The 15,172-nt window shown below is 38.7% G+C and overlaps 1 protein-coding gene across 1 annotated transcript in view; it reads right to left on the minus strand.

Moving 5' to 3' along the window:
• Positions 1 to 15,172, minus strand: part of CPLANE1 (ciliogenesis and planar polarity effector complex subunit 1) — a 134,071-nt gene that overhangs the window by 12,009 nt on the left and 106,890 nt on the right. The window contains exons 49-52 of the mRNA XM_067030886.1: positions 14,976 to 15,141; positions 12,407 to 12,465; positions 11,778 to 11,945; positions 10,617 to 10,744 (exon numbers count right to left, since the gene is read on the minus strand). Of these exons, the coding sequence (XP_066886987.1) occupies positions 10,617 to 10,744; positions 11,778 to 11,945; positions 12,407 to 12,465; positions 14,976 to 15,141 (521 nt within the window). The remainder of the gene's footprint in view (positions 1 to 10,616; positions 10,745 to 11,777; positions 11,946 to 12,406; positions 12,466 to 14,975; positions 15,142 to 15,172) is intronic.

Here is a 15,172-nt window from a genome sequence, read left to right on the forward strand (position 1 = left end):
TCAAAAAATACCTAGAGACAAATGACAACGAAAACACCACGACCCAAAACATATGAGATGAAGCAAAGTTCTAAGAAGGAAGTTTATAGCAATACAATCCTACCTCAAGAAACAAAAATCTCAAGTAAACAATCTAACCTTACACCTAAAAGAACCAGAAAAACAAGAACAAACAAAACCCAAACTTAGTGGAAGGAAAGAAATCATAAAGATCAGGAGCAGAAATAAATGAAATAGAAACAAAGAAAACAGTAGCAAAGATCAATAAAACTAAAAGCTGGTTCTTTGAGAAGATAAAGAAAATTGATAAACCTTTAGTCAGACTCACCAAGGAAAAGAGGGAAAGGACTCAAATCAATAAAATTAGAAATGAAAAAGGAGAAGTTAGAATGGATACCACAGAAATACAAAGCATCATAAAAGACTACTACAAGCAACTCTATGCCAATAAAATGGACAACCTGGAAGAAATGGACAAATTCTTATAAAAGTATAATCTTACAAGACTGAACCAGGAAGAAATAGAAAATATGAACAGACCAATCACAAGTAATGAAATTGAAACTGTGATTAAAAATCTTCCAACAAATAGAGTCCAGGAGCTTCCCTGGTGGCTCAGTGGTTGAGAGTCTGTCTGCCTGCAGATGCAGGGGACACGGGTTCGTGCCCCAGTCCGGGAGGATCCCACATGCCACGGAGCGGCTAGGCCTGTGAGCCATGGCCACTGAGCCTGCACGTCCGGAGCCTGTGCTCCGCAACGGGAGAGACCACAATGGTGAGAGGTCCACATACCGCAAAAAAAAAACGCAGAAAGGCAAAAAAAGTCCAGGACCAAATGGCTTCACAGGTGAATTCTATCAAACATTTAGACAAGAGCTAACACCCATCTTTCTCAAACTCTTCCAAAAAATTGCAGAGGAAGGAACATTCCCAAACTCGTTCTATGAGGCTACCATCACCCTGATACCAAAACCAGACAAACAAATCACAAAGAAAGAAAATTACTGACCAATATCATTGCAGAATATAGATGTACAAATCCTCAACAAAGTACTAGCAGACAGAATCCAACAACACATTAAAAGGATCATACACCATAATCAGGTGGGATTTATCCTAGGGATGCAAGGGTTCCTCAGATCAATCAATGTGATACACCATATTAACAAATTAAAGAATAAAAAGCATATGATCATCTCAATAGATGCAGAAAAAGATGCTGACAAAATCCAACACCCTTTTATGATAAAAACTCTACAGAAAGTGGGCACAGAAGGAACCTACCTCAACATAATAAAGGCCATATATGACAAACCCACAGCAAATATCATTCTCAATGGTGAAAAACTGAAAGCATTTCCTCTAAGATCAGGAAGAAGACAAGGATGTCCACTCTCACCACTCTTATTCAACAGTTTTGGAAGTCCTAGCCACGGCAATCAGAGAAGAAAAAGAAATAAAGGGAATACAAATTGGAAAAGAAGTAAAGCTGTCACTGTTTGCAGATGACATGATACTATACACAGATAATCCTAAAGATGCCACCAGAAAACTACTATAGCTAATCAATGAATTTGGTAAAGTTGCAGGATATAAAATTAATGCACAGAAATCTCTGGCATTCCTATACACTAAAAATGAAAGATCAGAAAGAGAAATCAAGGAAACAATCCCATTCACCACTGCAACAAAAAGAATAAAATACCTAGGAATAAACCTACCTAAGGAGGTCAAAGACCTGTACTCAGAAAACTATAAGACACTGATGAAAGAAATCAAAGATGACACGAAAAGATGGAGAGATATACCATGTTCTTGGATTGGAAGAACTGATGTTGTGAAAATGACTATACTACCTAAAGCAATCTACAGATTCAATGCAATCCCTATCAAATTACCAATGACATTTTTTACAGAACTAGAACAAAAAGTCTTAAAATTTGTATGGATACACAAAAGACCCTGAATAGCCAAAGCAATTTTGAGGGAAGAAAACGCAGCTGGAAGAATGAGACTCCTTGACTTCAGACTCTACTACAAAACTACAGTAATCAAGACAGTATGTTACTGGCACAAAAACAGAAATATAGATCAATGGAACAGGATAGAAAGCCCAGAGATAAACCCACGCACCTATGGTCAACTAATCTATGACAAAGGAGGCAAAGGTATATATACAGTGGAGAAAAAACAGTCTCTTCAATAAGTGGTGCTGGGAAAACTGGGCAGCTACATGTGAAAGAATGAAATTAGAACACTTTCTAACACCATACACAAAAATAAATTCAAAATGGATTAAAGACCTAAATGTAAGACCGGACACTATAAAGCTCTCAGAGGAAAAACACAGGAAGAACACTCTTTGACATAAATCACAGCAAGATCTTTTTTGACCCACATCCTGGAGTAATGGAAATAAAAACAAAAATAAACAAATGGGACCTAATGAAACTTAAAAGCTTTTGTATAGCAAAGGAAACTACAAACAAGACAAAAAGACAAACCTCAGAATGGGAGAATACATTTGCAAACGAATCAGCGGACGAAGGATTCATCTCCAAAATATATAAACAGCTCATGCAGCTTAATATTAAAAAAACAAACCACCCAATCAAAAATGGGCAGAAGACCTAAATAGACATTTCTCCAAAGAAGACATACACATGGCCAAGAAGCACATGAAAAGCTGCTCAACATCACTAATTATTAGAGAAATGCAAATCAAAACTACAGTGAAGTATCACCTCACACCAGTTAGAATGGGCATCATCAGAAAATCTACAAACAACAAGTGCTGGAGAGGGTGTGGAGAAAAGGGAACCCTCTTGCACAGTTGGTGGGAATGTAAATTGATACAGCCACTATAAGAAGAGTATGGAGGTTCCTCAAAAAACTAAATATAGAATTACTATATGACCCAGCAATCCCACTACTGGGCATATACCCAGAGAAAACCATAATTCAAAAAGACACATGCACCCCGATGTTCATTGCAGCGCTATTTACAATAGCCAGGTCATGGAAGCAACCTAAATGCCCATCGACAGATGAATAGATAAAGAAGATGTGGTACATATATACAATGGAATGTCACTCAGCCATAAAAAAGAACAAAATTCGGTCATTTGTAGAGACATGGATGGACCGAGAGAGACTGTCATACAGAGGGAAGTAAGTCAGAAAGAGAAAAACAAATATCATATATTAACACATATATGTGGTATCTTGAAAAATGGTACAGATGAACTGGTTTGCAAGGCATAAACAGAGACACAGATGTAGACAACAAACGTATGGACACCAAGGGGAGAAAGCAGGGGGGTGGTGGTGGGATGAATTGGGAGATTGGGATTGACATATATACACTAATATGTATAAAATAACTAATAAAAAAGAAACAAAAACAAAACAAAACAAATTTAAAAAGCAACAGTAACTACTAGGACAAGAGTCCAGGGAGGAGAAGCCACAGAAAAAAAAAAAAAAGGAACTCTGGAGAAGTTCCAAGTTAAAAGCTGGATGAACTCAGAGAGCTGGGCCTTCCTTGCCTCTCTCTTATGGAGAGTCTTGTGGAAGCTTCACAGAAGTGATGTTCTCAGCATCACCACTCGCGCTTCACAGCTACAATCTGCCTTTGGGCACAGGCATCAAGGTAAGTGCAGTAGCCACACATTATGGCCCCCTTCCTCCTTACTGAATATCAGTATTTGCTGAAAAGAAACATTCATCCCAGCTCGCGCCCACAGGCAGCTTACCGCATCAGCCCATCGACAGTGCTTCTCTGCATGAGGCTTGGAGGAGCTGGCCCCACCTAACACACTTCATGTTCCAAAGCCAGTATTACAGCACATTCTACCCCTACCAGGTGACCTGAAGAAACACCCGAGATGGGTGTATATGTGGGGTATACGATGGGAAGTAAACTCAGGTCCCAACAAGCAGGCCTGTGGCTCCTTGAAGAGGGGAAGAAGAGGTAACAGAGTTCTAAGGTTTGGGCCACCTGGTCTTTCATCTCTCTACCAACCTCATGTGCTAAGGATACCTCCAAGAAATAAGCACCACCACCCCCGCCACCAAATAACAGCAGTACACATTTTGGCATTTACTATGGGCTATGCATGCTACCTACATTCAGTCCGTTGAATTATCAGAGAGCCCCAGGACCTGGTCATTGGTCTTCTTACACATCTACATCCTCCCTCGCTGACCTCATCTAGTTCCATAACTGGAAATACCTACATGCTGACAACTCTCAAACCTGTATCTCTAGCTTCATAGTGCAAACGGCCTTCTTGACACCTTGACTTGGATGTGCAATAAACATCCCAATCTTAACATGGCCAAAATCAAACTGTTAATTTCTGCCCTATTCTGGGAAATGCTCTATGTTCCAAATCGAATGACTTCCCCCCATTTTTATTATTATAACCCTAGTCCAAGGAATATCTCTGTGCTTGTCTGCTGCCTTCTGTTCTTTTTCTCCCACATGTTCTAAAGTGTAAATTATATTATCTCTCTGCTTATTTAATTCCCTCCAATGGAGTCCCACTGGATGCAGAGTAAAATCCAATCCAGGCAATCTAGCAAGATTGCCTCTGTAGCAGAGCTTTGAACTTGCTCTTCTCTCCACCTGGAACTGTTCTTTCTTATTGTTACATGACAACCCCCTTTCCAACATTCAGCATCTTCACTCCAATGACACCTTCTCAAAGAGACCTTCAAGGTCTCCCATATCTTATTTTTGTGCTACCGTCTGTGTTGTTCCTGACTAACAGTGCCTGTTAAATAGCAGGAGCTCAACAGACTGCTGCAGAATAAATACTCTTCATGAAAGTCCTGTGGGGAAAGAGTTACTATCCCCATTTTGCAAATGAGGAAGGGTGAGGCTTAGGGAAGTTATGTAATTTGCCCAAGATGAGAGAGATGATCTATGCCCAGAACCTGAGCTAATATGTTAACTTTCTGTTCTTTTGGATGAGGGAAGAATAGTAAGAATAGTACTTAGAGGGCTCTTTTGGATAATCTTCACATCTGTAAGTGATAAACAGGTCTATTTATCTGGATCCCCAAGGTAGCAGCTTTCCAATAGCTTGCTTCTTGGATTACAGAGAGAAGGGTGGCAGTACAAGAGGGCTTAGGGATTCTTTTGATTAGCCCCAAGGGTCTGAAACAGAGATAAGGTTAACATCATTCTGTAGCACCTGTGGTCACCACTTTAGAATCCAATGTGAGGACTGTGCTCTAGTTGAAAAAGGGCTTTTTTTCCTGCTATTTAAAGACACCACTGAGTATTTTGGGGTGTGACTGAAAGTTTCATATTAAAATAATTATTTCAGTAAATATTACTAAGGAACAATTTTTGAAAAACTGTGAAAGAAAAAATATCTATGAATGCACAATCGGAATGCACATGTGAACACACTGTTAAAAAAAAAAAACATCTGGTAAAACAGAAAAGGTTGAGACTGAGGATAAAAAGAAGAGAAACCAACAGGTAGTTAAGCAGTATTGTAACTACAAGGGTAGGCTGTCCCTCCAGAGTAGATGGAAACAACGGAGGCGGGGTGCTGAAGTTGTTCGTTCAAGTGTTCCAGGTATGATAAGAGATTAGCAAAGATTGTGACCATTAACTAATCCCACACCTATCTCTGCTGCAATTAATTTGGTATCTAATCTTTGCTACTCTTGTTTAGTCAAATGAACATAATTACTGCCATCTAGAAAGAATGACAGATCATCACCAAGTTGGCTGATACTAAGGTTAATAAGCCTACATTTTAGGGTAAACTTTTACCTACGGGGTATCTACAAACCTTGAGAGGCTATCACTGGCTTTCTCTCACCTTGCTTTACACAGGAATGGCTTTGTAATTTCCTTCGCTTCAGATCAAAGTGCATTTCTCTAGATTTATTTGGGATATCCAATTCTGAGATAAAAATACAATATGAAAAAAATTCTGTGAAACAGAGCATGTGCAAAGCTTCTCCAGGTGGGGTGTTCCTACCGCAACATGGCCAGGGGAAGCTTTCTAAGGTCAAAGGTAAGTGATATATCAAGAAGAAACCCCACAGTGGAAACTAGTGGACAAGTGCACCAGCTTCCCCTAAAGTAGCATCTTTCTCTGTAGGAGAGTGAATGCCGCCTCTTAGTTTCTTTATTGCCAAACAACTCTATAGAGCCTTGCCTGAGGAGTCTGAAACTGAACAGTAAACCTGAATCCATTAGCTCCACCTCCCCTAGAAGAAAACCCTGCTCTTCCTCTTGCCCAACCTGTGTCAGTTATTAGGCCACAGTCTAGACAAGCACCCAAGCTAGAAACCTGGAGTCAAACTCTCAGAGGCTGGATGGACACTGGACAATGAAAGAGATACTTCTCTTTGCCTTTATATGGGCAAGGCCTCATGCTAGGTCATAACTCACTTCAAGAACACAAAACCCTGAGTCTCTGGAGGCTTCATTAATACAATCCAAAGGTACATATAATTTCAGCTATTTTCAAGGTAACATTGTATTTGGGGGCATTTTATCTGTTAAAATAAACATTGCTCCATATTTGCTTTGAAAAGAATAAAAAGCTATGGGGTATTCTAAATTAGAAAACATCTTAACAAAAGATTAAAATGAGAGACTTTGAAAGAAAAAACTAGCCTGGGATTAGAAAATTAAAAGCACAGGAAATGATGCTTCTAGGACTCAAACTAATCCCAGTAACTGGAGGCTTGGGTTTTAATGCATACAATGGGGGAAGTATGGAAAGAACCAAGTAGAATTTCTAGAAGGTATAGCCATTGACATTAAAACTTGATAAATGAGTTAAATAGCAGATTAGACACAGCTGAAGAGAGATGTGATGTAAACAAAGAAGAATCTGCAAAGAAAGGAGACAGCAGTGGAGAGAGGAATAATAACAGGAACAGATTAATTCACATCTCTCATCATTTTTATGGTATATATGAATTAGTGTTTTCATCATTATTCCCATATTTAGTTCTTTAATTCCACAGATACCTCACTGGATTAAATGAGATCATGCACATAAGATGTTAATACAATGCTTGGCATCAAGTAAGTTCTCTATAACTGCTAGCTGTTCTTTCTATTGTTCTAAGGGGATTTGAGGAGGCCACTTGGCTTCTCTACACCTCAGCTTCCTCAGCTGTAAGATGGGGATAAGAGTTGCCCTGACTATCTACCAGCGTTGTTACAGACAGCTAATAGGAGGATGAATGTGAAACTGTTTTTTAAATTGTGGAGAGTAACAGCAGTTGAGGGGTGGGCTCGGGGAGATGCTGGGGACTAAGATAATGACGTATAATTTCCCTCTCTCTCCATAAGAGCAGAGCTAATTGGGCCAAACTTATGGGTCTGTGTGCTCCATGGCTATGTGATCACAGCACCTTCCTGAGTACTTGTTTTTATGTTCAGCACTGTGCTTATTAAGCCCATTACCACCACCTAGCCACACTCTTCATACTGAAATCCGTATCTGACATTTCTAAGAGTGATTTATGATTAAAAAATTTTTAGTATTAAGCTCAAGAACTTTCTAATCTTTATCCCATACCTTTTCGGATGGTAACTGGAGACTGCACAGCCTTTCTTACTGCCACTTTGACTACACCACCTTTCCTCTGTATGGTAAAAGTAGCAGTTCCTATAAAGACAGGTGAACTTCTTTAGCCTTCCATATGCACCTTTCATGTTGTAAGTTCTTTGAGGACAGAAATCTTCTGCTTAGTAGGGGCCCAATAAATGGTGGTTGATTTGAACCAAGAAAGCAAAACAAAAGTGCAGATGAAGGAAGGGAAAGTCCACTTTGAGACTTGGTATCCTTATAGCACAACCATAGACAGACCTTTCTCATATGGCAAATGTGCCCTGACAACATCTCTGGCAACTGGAAAAGCCAGGCGTATAAGCCTATTTCCAGTAAACACCTAGACAAAATGCGAAAAGAATGATCAACTAAGGTTTCTTAAATTCCAGGATTAGTAGCAACCATTTACTGTTTATGTTATGCAAAATGTTTTACTTATGATCCTCAACAGCTCTATGTGGTAGGGTTTAAAAAACATATCTGAGAGCACAAAGAAAGCGGCAGAGCTGGGCTATGAACCTAGGCCTGGATGATTTCAAAGGCTAGACCTATTATTTATGCTTAGAATGCCTCTCAGATACTTATCATATAGTCCTTATATATTGTTTTTGACAGAATTAAACACAAAACAAGCAAAAAAAGAAAGAAAACCCTTAAGTTTAACGGTTCGCGCGTGGGTCTGAAGAAGTTAGCCAAAAACTGTATACTGCTTTACAGAAGACAGATGGTTGGGACTTCCCTGGTGGCACAGTGGTTAAGAATCCACCTGCCAATGCAGGGGACATGGGTTCAAGCCCTGGTCCGGGAAGATCCCACATGCCGCGGAGCAACTAAGCCCGTGTGCCACAACTACTGAGCCTGCGCTCTGGAGCCTGCGCGCCACAACTACTGAGCCTGCATGCCTAGAGCCCGTGCTCCGCAACAAGAGAAGGCTCCGCAACAAGAGAAGCCACCGCAATAAGCCTGTGCACCACAACGAAGAGTAGCCCCTTCTCGCTGCAACTAGAGAAAGCCCATGCGTAGCAATGAAGACCCAATGCAGCCATAAATAAATAAATAAACCTTTGACTTAAGAGGTCCAGGAAGCTGAGTGACGGGTCAGCTCAGATAATAGTTAGGCATATGGTGTTCTATGACACAGTATAAATACTACAATACCTGCCCATTAATATTCTTGAACAATTAATTTATAAATAGCTATTTTTAAGCATAAAAGCTAAATAGCCTTTTTTCCCCATTTATCCAGTTATTCAATTATTTCATTTGTTCAGTGTGAAGGGGTAACACAAGATGTAGAGAGTGTTGCTACCCTCAACACATTTAGTCTATCCTGGGACATAACCAAGTTTATAAGTAACTACAACATAAGACCTGTTGCAGTAGTGCCTCAAGAGGGGCAGAAACATATGACTGAGGGTTCAGAGGACAAAAAAAATAACTATATTAGTTACCAATGCTACTATTTGTCTCTAATATTCACAACTACCATGAAAGTTAAGTATTAGTTTAAAAATGAAAATATGGATGTTAAAATTCATTACACTGGGTTGGAAGAGCTAAAGAATTAAAATTAGGGATGTCTTCCAAGACACGGAGGGGAGGCATTTAAGGTATAAGGGAAATTTTCGAGGCAGGAATGGGAGCACACAGCATGTGTCTGGAAAACAAGCCTGCAAGTACTATGGATCATCTGGATTATATGCGGAAAGGAGGCTAAGGAGACGGAAGGGGAGGACACCTTAAAGGCCAGGGAGAGGGTTTGGACTTATCTGTGTGGGGTACGGGTCACTGAGGACCTCTGAGTCCCTGGGCAGCAGGAGCACCTCGTCAAGCATAGCTCAGCAAGGACAGGTATGGGGACCAAAGAGGGCCAAGGCCTCAGCCCAGCCAAGTGCAAGGTAACAATACAGGCCTGATATTGGACAGGTCCAAGAAAAAGACATATTTCCACATAATCCAAAACTTTTCCATCTGACATTAAGAAACCATGATTCAAGTTTAAAATCTTTTCCAATTTTGGATATTTCTTTTATTTAATTTTGGTAAATGTATCAGGTATAAAATAAAATTTAAAAAATTTTTTAAATGGTTACTATTTTGAAATTCTAGTTTAAAAAAGAACAGTGTTTTCTTATTGTAATTCATCAATCAAAAGCAAGAGTTAACCAAACTATAAAGTTCCATCAGAAAGACTGCAATATATGGATACTTCAATTTTCTCAGTTAACGTGCATACTTAAAGTTCAGGTTCTAGGTGTGGAGGCTCTAGATCCAGACTGGGTTTAAATCTAGACTCTACCACTTCCTAGATATCTGATCTTAGGCAGTTATTTCAACTTTCTCTGCCTTGGCTTTCTCTTGTTTGAAATGGAAACACAATAGTACCTTTCTCACAGAGTTGTAATTCAAGTGCTTAAATGGAACCTGGCACATTAGTTATTATTATACATTCTTAGCTGTATATATGCATACTACATGTTAACTATGATTATACATTTTTAAACAAATAAGTATGTTTTACTTTAGTAATCAAAACCCAAATATGGCAAAATGAACTAAAGGAAGGCTAGTAATAAATAACAGATACTATATCTTCAAATGTGGAAAAGGATATTCAAAAAGGGTAAAAACGATACTATTTCAACCTGTGCCTGTTCTATTCTTACTCTATGATATATCCATCCTGAAATCTATCAGAACTTGATTTGTAAAAATGCCTACATCTTTAGCCACACAAAAGAAATAGATTCCCAAATAAGTCACATCACACAGAACTGACTGTTCAAATTCTATTACAAAAAGACCATTAGTTTCCAAAGATTCCTAGGGTCTTCTCATTTCAAAGCAATAGAACAAAATCCCAGTACTGCTAACTCTTTATCAATCCCTTGCATTCTGTTGAAATGGGAACTGCTTTTCATTAAGATTTACAACTTTTACTAATGAAAACACAACTTTGGAGACAAGAAAGAATAGGTCCAAACTACACAAGATTAAAAAAAAAGTTTTCAGTCTTACCACATGGCCAAGGTGAGCCTTGAGTTTGCCCCAAAAGTCTCCCCTTTTGGGTATAACTTGGTTTGATGGATATATATCTGACTTTTCCAGGTCTATGTATTGGAAAATTGTGATCATGTCGATTCTCTCTAAAGTAGAAATTACACAGTTATTATATTCCTAGAATCTTCTATCAGTGATAAACTACAATATTTCAAAACAGTAAATTCCAGCTCAAATTAATACATTCATTTTGTACCTCAGTGATGCATTCAGTGTATAATTCTCCTCATATCTCAAACTTCACTCACTTTTTTCCAAAGAAATTGTTTTTATCTCTTTATCCATTTCAAATACTCTATACATTTGGCAGTTATTTATGTATTAAATACCATGCATTATTCTAGTAAATATTCAAGGGGAGTCTCTGCTCTTTTGATTACACCCCAAATTACACACACAGAAGTAATCTGATTACGTCTAGCTTTGTGTCGGGTAGCATTTCCTCTAGGCTCTTAAGTTATGTGATTATGTTTACAATCCTAATCAATTATTTTGTCAAAGGTGGTAATTTTTAACAACACTATACTGGCAATTCATTTCCTCCTTATGGGTCATTAACAAATATAATTTTGTGTTTGTCTGCCATATATAAGAAACTTTACACTTGGGTACTTTTCTTTAGTATCTATGTTTAATTAATTCTTGCCTAATGAACTAATATCCAAACCTAATGCACGTCATTAATTTAAGAAGAAACATATAACAGTATCTACAATTGAATCAGCAATAACTGGGTGGGAAGAAGTGGTAAGCTGGTGATGACTATCTGTTTCTACAAGAATGGAGCTAAGGAGAGAAACAGGAGCAGTTAGGAGGCAAATTACAGAAGGAATTATTAACAAAAACTACAGAAAAGAAGAAAACAGGATTGAATGGATATAAAAATTGTACTAGGCATACAGAGGTGCTTTGTTATATCTTAATTACACATTTAATGCCATTTTTGTCTTTTTCCTTGGGGATTAAAACTAATGAAGCCCTCATAATTATGGCACCATTTTCACCTTCAATTTATTATCCTAATTCAGAACAAGTCCACTGAACTTGAGTCACAACAGCGCTTCACACTTATCACGCTTGACGTTATCTTGCCAAATGACATGCCAAACCTTGTCTTACCCTCGTGGAGAAAGGGAGCATTGCCTTCTGGGAATTTGAGCAGGTCTGGGTTTGTTAGGCAATGGTTTCTGTGCAGTTGCTGGAAGCTGTACTGATTCAGATAACAGTTCATTCATCAGACTGTATGTTTGTGAGATTCGACGACTATAGTGGTCAGATAGTAGCAATCTTTAGAGAAAGAATTAAACATTTAGTAAAAGAGTCACTTTCAGTTCATATTTCTAGAGGGAACATAGTGTTCAAAGACCACCTAGCATTTATTTTCTTCAATGCATTTCAATACAAATTCAAATTTCAGATTTCTGAAAACCATTAGGAGGTGTTATTAAAGGCATGTATAGTTATGGCCTTTGGGGTATTTTCAAAATGCACATACATATCGGGATTGGGAGAGGGAGGGGAATAGCAGAAATAAGGTATAAAAATTGAATGGAATAAATAATATTTGAAAGCAAATTCCGAAAAAGGCTATTGGAGTCTCATTATTTTCCTTGCAGTTAGCTCCCATAATTTTCTGTTTATCAACAAAAAAAGGGACTACTGTGCAAACCAGAATCCCAAGGCATTATCTACGGCCTTGAGTGAGCAAGCAAGAGAGAGAATGATCAGGGTGCAACCACCAAAATCACCTGTCTTTTTCGTGCTTCATCTTTTGTCTCAGCCTGATTTCCCTCGAAGTCATGTAAAACTGCACAAGAAATAACCAGTTAGTTCATTACTGTAGTTCAAATAATTAAACCATTATGACCCTTGGAAAACATGAAAATTCCACTAATATATTTTAATAGGAAGTTAAAACATGATTTTGCTATTTAGTAAACAGTACAAAACATGTCATATTTGATGAAGCTTCCTACCCCAGCACAAAATATGAAAACGTTAAATTAAAGCATCATGTAATTAAAATAAAATCCAATTTAATAAATGGAATGCAAAGTCTATTTTAGTAGTTAACTAATGTATTTTCTCAAAAGGAGAGATCCTTATCAGCTGCATTTAAAATGGAAAACAGGAACATTTTAAGGATGGAGACACCCATAATTTGTACTCTGTCTTATGATTAATCTCACCAAGAGCTTGGTTGATAAAAGCAGAAATGAGTCAGACATTTAAAACCATCACTTTAATGTTTTAAAATGTTTACCAGAAACCTACTATAGTGGGTTCATTGTGACTTGTAAACTCTTCAAAACTTATGCACCACGGGGTAAACTGGCCAACATCAGCTATATATGTCTTATTCCAGAACATTAAAAGTTACTGTTGAATTACTAATGAGGTTAAGTCCTTTCACATACAATTGTGTATATAAAAACATACACACAGAAGTGGATTCACTTTCTCAAGGTCCTATACAGTAAGTCAACAATAAATTTAAGGTCTTGGGCTTCCCTGGTGGAGCAGTGGTTGAGAGTCCGCCTGCCAATGCAGGGGACACGGGTTCGTGCCCCAGTCTGGGAAGATCCAACATGCTGTAGAGCGGCTGGGCCTGTGGGCCATGGCTGCTGAGCCTGAGCGTCTGGAGCCTGTGCTCCACAATGGGAGAGGCCACAACAGTGAGAGGCCCGCGTAACGCAAAAAAAAAAAAAAAAAAAAAAAAAAAAAAATTTAAGGTCTTATTGATTTCTGATAAAAATGAAAACGAAAATTTTAATTAACCCCTCACTAGTTCCATACCTTTACCCAAACAGAAGCTAAAAATAAATAATTATTTGTGATACTGAAGGAGATGTCACAAAGTCTATGAACAAAACAGTTCCAATGCCCTCAGAGTTCAGTTATTCTAAATTTGGATACAATTCTGACCACCTGGGGAATCTGCTTGGCTGACAGGGAGGGTGATATGCAAAATCGCCCTCCACGGGGTGGAAGAGCACATATATTCACACATACTGTAAGATTCTGGTCTTCGAGTAGCCCTGAAGGTCATTACCATGTCCCCAGAGCTATCAACAAAATGTCATCTAACATCAGCATGCTCTCTCCAGACATAGGTAAGTAAATTACACTCTTTAAATACTAGTTCACCTACTTTTGCACCATTTGGTGCTGAAATGTGACAACCTTATCTGGAAAATTCACTTACAGAATATGTTCCCCTCATGATGCTGAAAAAAGATGAAGTGCTATTATATTTTATTTCAGATGACAAAGTAAAAGATAAACTATAATCCAAGTGTAATCTAAATGTGAGTTTCACAGTTATGTAATCATCAAAGTAACATTGCTTTGTTTCACCTTCTGAAGAAAAACACTTCTGACCTGGCCATGGTGATGTCCATAGTCAGGGCTCAGGAAACGAATGTTGACAGTTTAAAGGACAGTTGAAACACACACACAGAAGTGCCACTGTTCTGTTGGTTCATAACTAGACCATACTTTAATACATATTTTTATACATAACTTACGGAGAGAAAATTGATTTTTTTTTTTTTTTTTTGCGGTACGCAGGCCTCTCACTGTTGTGGCCTCTCCCGTCACAGAGCCCAGGCTCTGGACACGCAGGCTCAGCGGTCATGGCTCACGGGCCCAGCTGCTCTGCGGCATGTGGGATCTTCCTGGACCGGGGCACGAACCCGTGTCCCCTGCATTGGCAGGCAGACTCTCAACCACTGCGCCACCGGGGAAGCCCGAGAAAATTGATTTTTAAAATAGCTTTACTACACACATAGTTGTTCAACTGCCACTGATTTTCACTGAAAATTAAGGGAGTGACTCCAGCTGGTCACCCAACCTCTCAACCTCTTCATTTGGTTAAAATGCTAGAGCCATAGGATTTCCCTGGCTGTCCAGTGGTTAAGACTCTGTGCTCCCAATGTAGAGGGCCCGGGTTCAATCCCTGCTCAGGGAATTCTATCCCACACACAGCAACTAAGAGCCCGCATGCCACAACTAAGACCTGGCACAGCCAAATAAATTAATTAATTAATAAAAAAAAAAATAAAATGCTAGAGCCATAATTAGCCTCGGGAGAAAAAATAGTCTAAGATAGTTCAACAGAACATGGTTTGTAGAATTCCCTGCTACATTTTGTTACGGTAATTTCTTAACTTTCCCAGACTTAAGTAAAATGCCGACTTTTCTATCAAACAAAAAAATGCATCCAAATTATGTTAATCCTTTTCTTGAATACTTGCCAGGAAAAAAAATTACACATATTCTGTGATAATTCCATTACCCGTGATGCTGCAGACTTACTGGGTTGCTCCTGGGGCAGAAAGGATGATGTTCTTGCCTTCTCTTTTCTGCTAGCTGATTTAAATACTCTGCCATTCTTTCTTTTCGTTTTCTTTTCATCCAGACTTGAATCTCTTTTCTCTCCTTCTCAGTTCTTTGTGGACGTCTACCAGAGGAATGCTGAATCCTAAGAAATTTAACCAGCAGGGCATCACTTG

This window comes from Kogia breviceps, chromosome 4 (genome assembly GCF_026419965.1).
Source record: "Kogia breviceps isolate mKogBre1 chromosome 4, mKogBre1 haplotype 1, whole genome shotgun sequence".
NCBI classification, from domain to species: domain Eukaryota; kingdom Metazoa; phylum Chordata; class Mammalia; order Artiodactyla; family Physeteridae; genus Kogia; species Kogia breviceps.